Source organism: Monodelphis domestica, chromosome 4, assembly GCF_027887165.1.
Source record: "Monodelphis domestica isolate mMonDom1 chromosome 4, mMonDom1.pri, whole genome shotgun sequence".
Taxonomy (NCBI): domain Eukaryota; kingdom Metazoa; phylum Chordata; class Mammalia; order Didelphimorphia; family Didelphidae; genus Monodelphis; species Monodelphis domestica.
Window position 1 is genome coordinate 364,201,454 of NC_077230.1, and position 14,041 is coordinate 364,215,494.

Consider the following 14,041-nt stretch of genomic DNA (forward strand, 5'->3'; position numbering starts at 1 on the left):
CCCAGTGGAATAGGAGATAAAATAGATTTTTTAAAATTAAACTTAAAAAATTAGAGATGGATAGTAGGGGGAAAAAACACTGGACTTAGGATCATGGACCTAGAAGGGACTTCAGAGGCTATCTAGTCTAACCCCTTACTTTGAAAAGATGAAGAAACTGAGAGCCTCAGCAGAAGCCAAGTGACTTGCTCAGTCACACAAATAGTATCAGACATGGACTTTGATCAAGGACACTCCAACTTCAGAGCCCTCTTTCTTCATAGTCATGAGACCTGAGTTCAAGTCCCAGACTCTGCCCTGGTTGTTCAAGCACAAGCAAATCCTTGTTTCCCCTCTGAGCTTTAACTTTAACTTCCCCTCCACTTTAGGAGAAGCCTAAGATTTCCACGTCCCTCTCTCTGTTGTTATAGAGAAAGCACTTTATAAACCTGAAGAAAGCATCCTAGGCGTTTGCATTCTGGTGCTTATGATCCCTTAGGACCTGTTTCCTTTGTTTCATTTATGGGAGCACAGCCTGCCATCTACTGGTATCTGCTGGTAATGGTAACACCTCATCTTTGCTGTCCTAGGCCACACAAAACCTGGTGGACAAGCAGGTGTCCTTCAAGAGATGGTCTTGTATGACTATTGATAATAAACATGGAATTCCTGTTTTGTTGCTACTTAATCATCTTCAGTTGTGTTTGACTCTTTGTGACTCCTTTTGGGTCTTTCTTGGCAAAAATAAAGGAGTGGTTTGCAGGTTCCTTTTCCAGCTCATTTTATAGATGAGGACCCTGAGGCACACAGTTAAGTGATTTGCCCAGGGTCACGCAGCTAGTCAAAGGCTGGCTTTAAATTCAGCTCTTTCTGACCAGTATTCTGAAGAATTTTTGTTTTTCCTAAAAGGGAAATTGGAAGCTGGCAGTCTTTAGTCCAGAATAAAATGGAAAGAACACTGGATTCAAGAAATTAAAGATCCATGGGTTTCAGTTCCATCTCTACCCCTACCTTCTCCTGTGATCTTACTTAAATATCTGAGACTCCTCCTCCAAAGAATAAGATGGGTGGGGTTTTGTACTATAAAAATTCTAAGATCTCACCCAGCTCCCATAATATTCTAGGAACCTGATTCTAGTTAAGACACTGCTGGTGCTTCAGATTCCCCCAACTAGGAAACTAGGTAATCTGGGATCAAAGGAATCCAATGGAGGTCTCCTCGTGCCATGGAGTGGTACCCTGAGCTCTGTGACAGCTGAACACAACCTCTGGTAGGTCCTACCAAGATGAAATCTGGTAAAAGATTGTTTTCCCAGGATCCAGGCAAGCTAAGCTGAAAGATGCCCATCACCAGGGCAAGGATCTTTTTAGTGAAGGAAAGGTTTAGGATCTGAGAAGGTGGAAGGAGCACAACCTTTACCTATAAGGATTTTTGAAATGATAAAGTAATCTCCTTCAAATGGTTTTGCAAAGTTCTATATAAATTCAATCTATTAGCTGCCCTAAGTAATTCAGGAAACTCAAGTAATGTCTTCTATAGAACAACTGACCCTCCCTCCAAAACCAAATGATCATTAATGAAACAAGCATCTGAAAGGCAGCAAGAGGAAGGGCAAGGGAGATCTAAGACAGAAGGAAAATACATCCTCATCTTATATCTTTTCTGGAAGGTTAAGAAATTGTACACTGAATAACACCTCCAGGGCCTGGGCAATTCAAAGTCCTGAGGCTGTGTGTGGTATGTGAGGAGCAGAGGAAATAAGCCAGTTCGGGGCAAATGAAAAGCATTATCAACTTCAAAGCAAATTTCAGAGAGTGAAAGAGAACCTTTATTCTACAGGAGCAGGATTATCAAAGTTAAAACACATACTACTTTGTTTCAAATCATGAAAAACATCACCTACAAATCGATACAACTTACTCTGATTGCAAATGGAAGGAATGGCTGTTCCAATCCTTTCTTCTTACTTCCAGGGGCATCTGCAACAAACACTCTCTCTCTCTCTCTCTCTCTCTCTCTCTCTCTCTCTCTCTCTCTCTCTCTCTCTCTCTCTCTCTCTCTCTCCTAGGCACTGTAAATAGGATGACATACCTCTCAGGGAGAAACAAATGTTTACAAAAATTCCTAAATCTACTTCCCTTCTCCCCCAATAAAAACAGCAAATCTCCTAAACTAAGGTATCACCAAAAGCCACACATATCTCCCAGAAGACTCTAGACTAAAATGGTTGTGGGGAGACCTGTCAATTAATACAAATTCCAAATTACAGAACTTTTTAAGAGTTGGTATTCCTTTTTAATTCAGTATTAAAATATTAACCATTTTACGTTCCTTAATGAGCTTAAAATATGCCCGATTATTTGCTTTAATCCACAAATTAAATATTCCCCCTGCCCTCTCACTGATTTCATTTGCTTAGCAAACTCTCTTTTCAAAGATGTGACAAAGGCAAGCTTCAGTCAAGCATCCAAGGACAATAAAACTTCATGGAAAGGGCACTGGGCAGGGAACCAAGTAACCTAGGTTCTTGTCCTGGCTCTGCTACTCATGCCCTCTTTCTAAGGCTCTTTCTTCATCTGATCAATGAGGCAGCTGGACTATGAACATCCTTTCCAGCTCTAAGGTCTTAGATTCTAGACTTGAAATGGGAAATGGAATAATCCTGAGGGGCTGCTAAAGTTTATCTCTGTATAATATCAAAGGAAAGGTTTTCTAAGAAAATGGTGCAAAGATAGTAGTAAGGTTATTTAAACATTTAAAGAGAAACCTTTCAAAAACTCACACTGATAAAACTATACATCGGTCTTTTTTGCTCATTAAAGTGGGTCCTGGAGGATCTCTTACCACACTTTACTTAGTCTTGTGCCATTTAAAAGTAATGAATCTGCCCTTCAAGATAGCCTATAGGGTTCAGGTTAGCTACAAGGAACCCCATTGTCCTTAGTATTAATGAGGTTTCACTATACAAAATAATTTTTACCTCCTCCTTAAAGCACTTAGAAGATTCCTGAAGACTCACAGACCAGCTTCCACTGACTATCCCAGTCCAGCTCAGCTCCTGGGAAAAGCCCCTATGCTTGCCGGAGTTTATGAATTTGTGTTTAGACTAACACACTTGCTGCGGCTTACTGTTTTCTTTTCCTGGTCACAGCCTGGCCTCTTCATTATAAGGGTAAAATTAATGACGTTCAGAAACATGCCCAATTCTAACTTCCTATGACATACCAATCAGGTTGAACCTCCCAAGCCCCAAGGACCAAAGGTGAGTCTTGTATTACACAAGAATACACCATAGTAAGGCATTATCGAATGAAGACATTTTAATTTTTGACTGCAAAAATGTCACCTCCCCTGTGAATAGTGAAACAGTTTATTAACAAAGTGTTTGGAAATGATTTCTTTGAAATGTTTCAAAACTATTAGGAAAGGTGAGCCAGCTTTCAGGGTGGAAAATGAGGTAAGAAGGAGTAAATAAATTTCCTTAAGGCAAAGCCTGAGATGAAGGGAAGAAAAAAAAAAGCAGAGTTCCCCACAACCTACTACTTGGCTTCTGGAAGATGGGGAGAAGGGAGCAAAATGGAAAGGGAGTACCCAACTTCTACCTGGTATCCTGCAGGTTTCTAAGCACTTTACATAAAGCAACTCACTGCTGTTGTTAGGACAATTGTCTCAACAAATCTACCATAAATGAAACTTAATTCCCCAAAGGAAACAGTACCACAAAATAGTTTTGCTAGTTTATGGTAATACTTCTGAGTATTTTTAAACTCATGGCCTTAACTACTGCCAAAAACTAGGGGAACGGGATACCCAGAAAACCAGAGGGGTTAAATCTGAAAAGATTCTGGGTAACCAATACCCCATATCACATCAACTCAACAAATATTTACATGCAAGGCCCTGCTCCCTGCAAGTTAAAGACACTCTCCACATGCTCAAATTCCAATGCATTCTCCAAGGTTTTCTTTGGATTGAGGGGCAACACTGGATAAGCATTCTTTATTTCTTATTAAATTGAGCATTGGCCCTGCCCTTCCTAGTTTAAACCAAAATGACATACCCAAAATGATTGGTAAGGCCTTCTGCAGTTCTTCCTGACCTATCCCCAAGTCTCTCAGGAGAAGGCCTTTCATTAAAAACCGCTTACACTGTGGCATACAATTCTAAGACAGATCTGCCAAAAAGCCAGTCAGATCTATCTAAAATTTAAAAAATGGTGCCATATCTATGTGACTGCTGCCTGATAGGAAAAAAGAAACAAACAAATGTAAGCAGTTGGCTTTATGATACAACAATCCACAAAGGAGTGGGGATGGGAAGAACAAATACTAAATAGGTATGTGTGTATGCATGTTTCAAAACTGCCTTTTAAATGCCAATATACCACTAATAAATTCAAAATCACAAGCCAAGGATACAACTGGTTTGCCATGTGCTGAGTTGAACATAACAGAAGCCAATGGTCAATACATGAGAAAAAGTGTTGGCCTTTCCTCCAAAGAGGTCAGTATGAGGGAAAGGGAAAGCTGCTGGATTTTCCTTCGGGATGCTTCTTGTTCCCACTACTCTTCCTGGTATAAACATTTAACTGTTTTGCTTAGTATAACTCTGATGCTGGCACTCTTGTAACCAAAGACAAAGACTATCGAAAGGGCCACAGAGTCCAAAGAGTCCAGGTAATAGGCCCTTTACTAGTCAGGAGAGGTGGATTTGATAAGATGCTACAACCTTTTCACAAAAACTTTTGGACTTTGTAGGACTACTAAGAATTTGGCAATTGAGACATTTTCCCCAATAAAGATATGGCACCAGTAAGGCCCATGAATGGAATAAAACAAAATGCCAACCCCCCAAGTTTTGTTCTTTTGAGTAAACCCCAACATTTACTTTAAGTCAAATCATCAAACTGCCCAGTTAACAGTCTTCAGTAGGTTCTTCAGGCCCATCAATCTATTACTCACCACCACCACCCCTCCCCCAAATTAAAATTAGTTGACAATAACTTTCCCACCTGAGGAACTCCTTGTAAGTCATTTAATCTATGGAATTCCTGAATTCTTTCTTATGTCTTATGGAGGGCACAAAGAGAGGCTTGGTAATGGAATCTTTCTGGAATTGGGCAAATACCAGGTGGAGCATTACAGACAAGATGAAAAGAGAGATGAGTGTCAAACATCTGAAATTTTTGTATGGTATGAAATGAAGAAATAAAAATCAATGGAAAAAATCTCAAATGCAAAAGTAAAGCATGAGAAGAGAGACTGAAGCCTGTGACATTTTATTTTTTATACAAAATGATAAAAACTTATGTTTTCAAAAGGATTCAAACTTATGGGTTTTTAGCTATTGCCATTTGCCTGTACATGAAAATTGTTTCCAACTCAGAAGATGGGGGGAAAAAATGAAATAACCCTTTACTTTCCCCCTGTAAAAAGACAAATAGGACAAGTTATCCATTTTATTTATGCTACTGGAGATTATTTTCAGTGTTAGGATATCAGCCCCTAAGCCAAGTAAAGACAATCAAATTGCAAAGAAAACAGCAGGAAGCCATAAGCTGTACAACTGTATTACAACAAACCCCTCAAAGAAAACAAGACAGTAACAACAAACAACACATAAGGCAGAATAAGGAAATGCCTGGTATTTACAGCCTCCATCTGACAAAACTCAACTGGGCGTTGGTTTTGGCATCAACCCCCCTATCCCACCCCCCCACAATGGGTATTGTAGATGAATTTGATGCAGCCAATGCCAGAGCAGCCAGGGTTGGGAAGTGCTCAATCCCAAGAATGGAGAAATGCAGAAAGTAGGCAACCTAGGGCTGCACCATGCCTTGATCTTCCTGCAGTTCAGTTACTAAAAAGGACACGAGGTAAATGGTCTGATGTGGTTTTACAGAAAGGATTTTCTTTCACCCCTCTTTAGAACAAACTACTCCTCGATGCAGGCACTGGGTCTGAGAGTGCAGACGTTAATGGCCACTCAGTGGAGGGGTGCTTATCTTGGTGAAGTTGTATGAGGGCAGGGCTCTACAGCCTGTAAGCTTCTGTACTAATGGTTCTTCTAATAATCCTGTGGGAGAGAAAAGCAAAATCCCAAATTACTATACTAAGTGGAACTCAGAAGAATACCAGGATTGACTATTTCAGGTTTTACAACAACTCTTCGTTAAGAGTACTCAAGTACAAGGGGCAGCTGGGTGGCTCAGAGGATGGAGAGCCAGTTCCAGAGATGGGAGGTCCAGGGTTCAAATCTGGCCTCAGACACTTCCTAGCTGTGTGACCCTGGGCAAGTCACTTAATCCCTATTGCCTAGCCCTTACCACTCTTCTGCTTTGGAACCAATACTTAGTATTGATTCTAAGATGGAAGGTAAGGTTTTTAAAAGGGGGAGAGGGGGGGAAGGACTACTCAAATACAGAAAGCTGTCTAGCTTTACATCCTATTTCAAAGCAATGTGCAGTCCTTTGCGACACATGACAGCACACAATTTTGAGTGTTTTTTATTAATCCATTCATCCACTCTCAAAGTGTCTCTCTTGAGATCAACCAACCACAGGTACTGGGAAGCCACACCTGGTCAAGAATAAGGGTGTTGGATCAAAGCAAAAAGAAAAGCCCTCCCCCCCCTCAAAAAAAAAGGGCAGGAAGAAGGCCCAGGGGCACTACATACTCCAGCTGAGCTCCCTGTTTTGGAAAGGCCAAATATTAACTATTTATTGGTTTGGGTTTTTTTTTTTTTTTAAATCCTAACCTTCTGACTTAGAATTGATAGTATGTATTGGTACTAAGGCAGAAGAGAGGCAAAGGCTAGGCAAAGAGGTTAAGTGACTTGCCCAGGGTCATACTGCTGGGAAATGTCTGAATACAGATCTGAACCATAACCTCCTGTCTCTAGGCCTGGTTCTCCATCTACTGAGCCACCCAGCTGAACCCTGGCTATTTATTGTTGAATCAAAAGGGAATGATTTCAAGTAAAAATACTGAAGAGCTTATTTCTTCTTTTAAGATACAAAACATGAATACAATACTTCTAACTACTCAAGTGTGTTTTAGAAGAGTCTAAGCTCCAAGAGTAGACACAGACCAAGCAATAAGAATTTCATTGCTTTTTCATTTTTTTTCTGCTCTAGGACACAATTTTGAGTCAGCTAACAAAGCTTGGCCAGTTCTCTAGTGACCTCAGAACCCTGATACTTACGGCTCTTGGCTTTTTGTTTAGCTTCAGATCAATCCTGTGGCAAAAAAGACAGAAGAGATTTGTATTTTAACTAACAGCAAAAAGAGGCTTCAAGAATCAGATACTGCATATGGTACAAGCTACAACAAAGACTATTTGGTTAAGAAAAATTCACATTTTTCATTAGACTATATGTCAAATTTAGTTGTTTACCCATTTGTTATTGAGCAAGGATCAGTTAAAAATTATAAGAGCAGATTCTCTAGACCTTGCCAAAATGCAAACTTAGATAACCCAGTAAGAATTATAGTAGTTATAAAAGCCATTATAATTTTTTAAAATTTATATGAAAGTGTGTGTTAGAGAGATTGGATTAAAAGGGCATGCTCTAAATTAATGTGTTAGCTGTGTAACCGTATCACTGATAATTATTCTGACACATTGGTGAATAAGTTCAGGAAAGAAAGACTAGAAGTTTGTATTTCAGATATGAGATATAACAGAAATTAAGTGAATTTCATTTATTAAACTTCTCCAGAGCAAAATATCCAAATCTGATACGATTAATCTCTTTATGAAGCAAAGCCAGGAAATCAGTTTAAATATGAAATAAGGTAAAGTTGATCTATTGAAAATAAAATAAAAATGAATAGAAGTGAAGATTACTTAATTTTGCTTAAGTTATTAAATGAAATGTTACCTCCATCACGTTTTTCTGTTTTTTAAAAAAACTTCCCAGCCTAACCTAATATACATACCTACAATTAAACAGATAAACTATGAGTTAGAAAGATCTCAAAAAGGCATACTGGTGTCTACACACTAAACAACACAGCACAAGTACTAATGCAAATCAAACTTACTCAAAGTCATAATCAAACATGCCAGACGGGCTGAGGGGCAGCATTTGAAAGGAAGAAAGCAATAGAAATTAATATACTAATTAAATTAGTTGATTAGCCACCCTAGCAAAATTACTAAAAACAAAATCAGCGTAAAGACTTATGCCATAAAACTTCAAACATCAAAGCACACAGGTTTCTATAGTCAAAAGGTTCCCTCCTCAGGTTTTTACATCAGAAGTATAGCCGTGTTATAAAAGGGATGGTTATTTCATTAGAATTCTACCAGATATATGGACAAATCATTAGCTGCCAGATGCAAAGTTAGATTTTTTTTTAACATACATGAATGGAATGAAAAATACAGAAGAATTAGGGCATTAGACAAAATGGGGAGAAAAGAGTTTAGGCATATAATAAAAAAATGCTTTTAAAATAGTAACTCACAACCTAGTAATAACAATATGAACTTTTTTTATAGGAGAAAAAGAGAAAATGTTCTGCAACACTATACTCAAGTAATATGCTCTCAATCAGGTGTCTGGGCCAGGAACCTGATGCTCTCATTCTTCCTGGAAGTCAAGGGCTGAATGAATACCCTTCAATGGCAAGGTGTTCACTCAGGAGATGGGCTGGTCAAACTGCTCAACCACTGAATGCAATACAGCTGTTGGTAGTTACCTATTAAACATCAGGGATTTAGGCATCCAAAGTTTGCCAAGCACTTGGAAGAAACTGAGCATCCACAAGTATCCCAAACCTTCCTCTATGCTGCTAGGAACTGGGGCAGAAGTTGTTCTGGCTCCCAGGTTTATGAGTTGGAAGAGATCTAGAAGGTTATTCCCTAGAATCCCCCCCAATCCACCCCATTTAACAATGAAGAAAACCCAGAGCCATATGATTTGCCCCTAGTTAAAGTCAAAGCAGCAGGATGTGAATCCAGATCTTCTTATTCTAAACTTGGCATTCTTTCCACTGTAAATCACTTGTGTGCTACAGTTTCTGATAGAACAAATGGCTAATATAAAAGCAATTATGAACTATCGTTTTGCTGCTAACCACACAAACAAAAGACATAAGAAGTGAGTTTCTTGTTGGCTCCCATGCCTTCCAAGGAGTATTGTTTGTTATACTGGAGAGTCCCAGCCATAAGCTACAAGGATACCCCAAAAATTAATTATGTAAGTTGTTCATTATTTCTTTTTTTTAATTATTTATTTACATTAGTCTGTTGAAATTTGCTAGAAAAATAGTCCCAGTCTAAATTAGAACAAATTAAGATCCACTAAAGCCACTGACTAGATTTTCTAGTTCTTGGTAATCATTCCTATTCTCTCTTTTCATCATTGTTCTTTATTTCTTACATGAATGTTCTGAAATTCTATCTATACAAGTCTTGAGAATGCTTTGGTAGAATGACTCCCAGATATTTTATGTATTTTTGTAGTAACTATGAATGGGACCTCCCTTTCTATTATTTCCTCCTGCATTTTGTTACTGCTAGTTAGACTTGCCATTGATTTTCTGGGTGCATTTTATATTCTTCTACTTTCTAAAGTGATAATTATTTTAATTTGTTTGCTGATTCTCTGGGGTTTTCTAAATAAGTTGATTTATCCCAGAAAATGGGGATAGTTTTGTCTCCTCTTCATGTTTGCTCTCTTTGAATGCCAGAAATATTAAAATCATGCATGGTCTCAATTCTTATTTCTCTTATCACTATTGCTAGCAATTTCAAAACTATGTCAAATAACAAGGCTTATTCTACTCTTATATTTACTGAGAAATGTTTCTCCAGTGCAAATAATGCTACCTTTTGGTTTTAGAGATAGACTTTTTATCATATTAGAAAATGGCATTTCTATACTTAGATTTTTTTAGGGTTTTTTACTTTGACTTTCTATGGTATTTCATCAAAAGCTTTTTAGCATTTAGTTTTGGGTTACCATGCTTTTCAAAAGCAAACAATGCATTTTCCTATTTGAGGTGGTAGAATTTGAGTCAGTCTATACTTGAGTAACGCTGGGATGAAGCATGATTTCAATATTCCTGAACATCTTCCTCCACACTTCTGCAAACTCAGCCTTCCTGTAATACAGACTATGCCACTCCTTCCATTAAAAAATCTAGATCTCTAGTGCCTTACATTTAAAGTCACAGAGGATGAAACATCAGAATCTGACTTTCCATAGTGGTAGTTAAACTTCATTTCATTTCATTTTTTTAAAACACAGTAACTAGTGTCATGAGAGGCAGTATGGGATAATGGACAGAGAGCTGACTCTGGAGTCAGAAAAACCTGAACTCAAGTTCTACCTCTGGCATATCTTGGTTAAGTGACCCTGGGAAGTGATGTAAGCTCTCAGGGTCTTGCCCAAAGTCTTTCCCTACTCCAGTTCATCCTCAACTCAGCTGCCAAAAGCAATCTATTAAAAATGGAGCTATGACCACACTAATCTCCTGCTCAATGAACTCTCCCAGAGCAAATAAAAACTTCTCTGGCATCTGAAGCTGTTCTTAGCCTGGTCCTTTCCTACTCTTTCCATCTTCTCACACCTGACTACCTCCATACACACTGTAATCCAGTCAGCTAACCTCCTTGTCCTCCCCTCCACATGATCCTCCCCTCTCCCATCTCTTGGCTTTTCTGGCTCCCTTCATGTCTCAGCTAAAATCCCAGCCACAGAATGAAACCTTTCTCAATCGGCATTAATGCTAGTGCCTTCCCCAAGATCATGTGCAATTATCCTGTGTGTATTGTGTCTCCCATAAGAATGTGATCTCCTAGGGGGCAGCTGGGTAACTCAGTGGATTGAGAGCCAGGCCTAGAGATGGGAGGTCCTAGGTTCAAATCTGGCCTCAGCCACTTCCTAGCTGTGTGACCCTGGGCAAGTCACTTGACCCCCATTGCCTAGCCCTTACCACTCTTCTGCCTTGGAGCCAATACACAGTATTGACTCCAAGACGGAAGGTAAGGGTTTAAAAAAAAAAAAAAGAATGTGATCTCCTTGAGGGAGATAGGGACTGTTTTTACCTTTCTTTAGAATGGAATTCAAATTTATTGAGCACTTACTATAATAATGAGCACTGTGCTAAATGCTTTACCGATATGATCTCATTTGATTATCTCATCTTTGTATGCTCAATACCTGGCATATAGTGAATGCTTAATAAATGTTTGTTTACTTGACTTAATATGGCTTTCTCCCATTCTGGAAAGCTCTGCTCCTCATCTCTACTTCTTTGTTTACCTAGTTTCATTTAAGACATAACTCAAAGTTCACCTGCTGCAGGGAGCTTTTCCTGATGCCTCAGTGTAAATGCTTCCCTTTTCAGATTACTGTCCACTTCCTTGGTCCCAATCTTACACATAACTAGTTATTTACATAAAGTCTCTCTCATTTGAAATGTGCTTCTGGAGGGTGGAGGCTTTTTTTGTGTTTGTTTTGTTTTTTTCCAATTCTCAGGGCTAAGCAGTACTTTACAATAAATGATTAACAAATGCTTGGAGTTTTTAAAAGGGTTAAATTAAGGTTGTTGTTCACATCTTGCATGTTTTAAAGTACAGATAAATAACTTGTATTCTCTAACACTCAGTTTCAAGTCAGGGAAGAGAATAATAACAGGCAGCCATGAGAAGACAATAGGTGCCCATTTCCTTTAATACAGAAAAGAGGGCATCTTTACATGCCCAGGTATCTGGTGTAAAACAGTTAACAAATACTGGAATTTGTGTCAACTTTCCTCTTATCCATCTTGAATTCCCTTTTTTGTTCTTTCCCTTCATATTTCCTTTATTAGTTCAATGACTTGATTGAATGAAAATATGGTGTGGCTTGAAACAAACTCAAGCTATTTACATAACCTATACCACCACAAACTAAATAAGGCCCTTTAGAAATGATTGAGCTTTCCCCTCCATCATTTAATATAAAGACAACCATTATTTAAGGATTCATGAAATACTTGGTAACTATATAAGAAAATCCCAAAGAAAGACTCCATGACCACTGCATCTGACTCCCTGGACAAGAGAAAAGCATTTGATAATGGTAAGGTCCTAGCAGAAATTAAATCCAAGAGAGATGCAAAATGCATCTGTTGGTATTATTTGTGGTAAGCTAGTATAACAGTAGCATAATTGGTAACCCCAGGAAGCAAAAGTAATTTTTGTTATTTCTCATTGGTGTTAAAAGGTTAATGTGGTGACTTGTTGTTAGGGTTATGTCCAAAAAAGGCTATTTTTAATTGTTACATGGAGAATTTTTTTCCCCTTTTGCAATCTTAAAATTAAAAAGAATTGTGTAAAATACCTGCTGATCCCCCAAATCTCTCTTCCACCTTCAGAATATCAATCTCCAAAGACAATAATCAGAAGTATGAGGGACTGGAGAGAGGGCTAGACTAAAAACCAGAAGATGGGTCTTCCAGGCCTGGTTCTGCCACTTCATTAGCCACTTGACCTCAGGAGAGTCCCTTACCCTATCTTTAGCTATAAAACAAGGAGGCTGGATTCAGTGATCTCAAAGGTTCCCTCCCAGCTGAAATTTTCTATATTCTATAACTTAACAGAGGTATCCTAGACCCAGAGTACTCCACCCAAGGGCTACCTATATCCCTTAAAGCAAAGAGAATATGAGGAATTTTGATGGGATGCTATTCAAGAAGCCCTAAGGTGATGCTATTGACATAGTTGCTTTAGACCTGGGTTCTTTGCATTACAAAAGGTTTGAGGCCACAGCCTCACTTCTCCCACCCATGGAAATTTTCTCTTCCATAAGAAAGCAACACATCTGAATACTGTCCATTATTTTCAGTTATGAGATATAATGGTTTTCAACATAATCATTTACAATCAAGAGTTGACAGACTTTTGATATTATCTTTTATTTCACATCTCAGAAGGTAATGTGGGCAAATATTATCTGGGAAAGCACATTCTTACTTGGGGCTCTGGACTCCAATACTCCAATATATGTGTCTGCATATTGCAGAAAGATGAATGGGCATAGGGCAGGGAAGGAGGGAGCACAAGCAATCACTCAAATGCCATTTAAAAAAAATGTGTTTGGCTAGTTCTCAGAATCCATAAGGGATCAGAGAAGATACAAATAAGAGAAACAACAAAAGCCTTCATCTATCCTTTTTTTACTCCCCCCTTTCCTCAATTAAAAATAATCCCAACATACCATTTCATGTAAGATTTTCATTTAATATGGTTCTTCTACACAAACCACACCAGCTATCCTCTACCCCAAATCTAAAAACCTGGAGGCCCTCCTGCATTGTTGGTACATCAGTTTAGAAAAAATAAGACATTACTTATAGGAGAGGCCTTTTCTTCTGGCTGTGAAAATATAAATCCCTAATAGCAGCACCCAAGAATCTGTATTCCAGAAATATCCCTTTGTAATAATAATCACCTCAGCCCTGGAGAATCGTACCAATGTCACTAACCTGTGTCGGTTTTTATTCTTCCTTTTTTTATGGCTGCTGTGATGACTTCCTGAAGAGGTGGAGGAAGCAGCCTTCTGGGGTTTCACTCCCTGCACAGATCCATCCAGATCCTCTGTGTCCTCTTGGCTGGGTTCATTCTCCTGATTGTGAAAGTCTGGAGATGTGTCACTTTCTGTACCACTGCCTGGTTCCCCTGTGGGAGTTACATACAAATGCATAAGAATCTTTTCAGAAACCCTTGGCTAAACTGCCAATGAGCCAACAAATTCAAAGGTCTGTTATTGATTGGCCAGGCATTACTCTCACCCCAAAGAACTTATACCCCAAAGAACTTGAACTCTGGCTGGGGATAAAACATGACTTCCTTGAGAGTAGGGAATCATTTCTTTCATTGTGTCATCTCACCAGCACCCACCACACAGTGTTTAATAAATGCTTGCTGACTGACTAATTGGAGAAAGAAGATGCACAGTTGAAGCCCAAGATTCTTAGTTCCTAAAAAATACCAAGTAATTAGAAATTGTAAAGCTGAAGATACTTGAGGACAGAACCCTGACGGAGATATGACAACCTTGTCGTT

The 14,041-nt window shown here is 38.8% G+C and overlaps 1 protein-coding gene across 7 annotated transcripts in view; it reads right to left on the bottom strand.

Annotated features, from left to right (window-relative positions):
• Positions 1–1,785: 1,785 nt before the first annotated feature.
• The window catches only part of MEAF6 (MYST/Esa1 associated factor 6), a 30,135-nt gene continuing 17,879 nt past the window's right edge, over positions 1,786–14,041 (bottom strand). The window contains exons 5-9 of one of the 7 annotated variants that reach the window (XR_466770.3): positions 13,462–13,654; positions 8,026–8,055; positions 7,863–7,920; positions 7,184–7,217; positions 1,786–6,055 (exon numbers count right to left, since the gene is read on the bottom strand). Coding sequence is in view for 4 of the 7 variants with exons in the window: in XM_056795164.1 (XP_056651142.1) it covers positions 13,323–13,654 (332 nt within the window). In the remaining 3 variants the exon portion in view is untranslated. The other 6 variants (XR_466772.3, XR_466773.3, XM_007492816.3 and 3 more) reach the window with 6 other exon arrangements.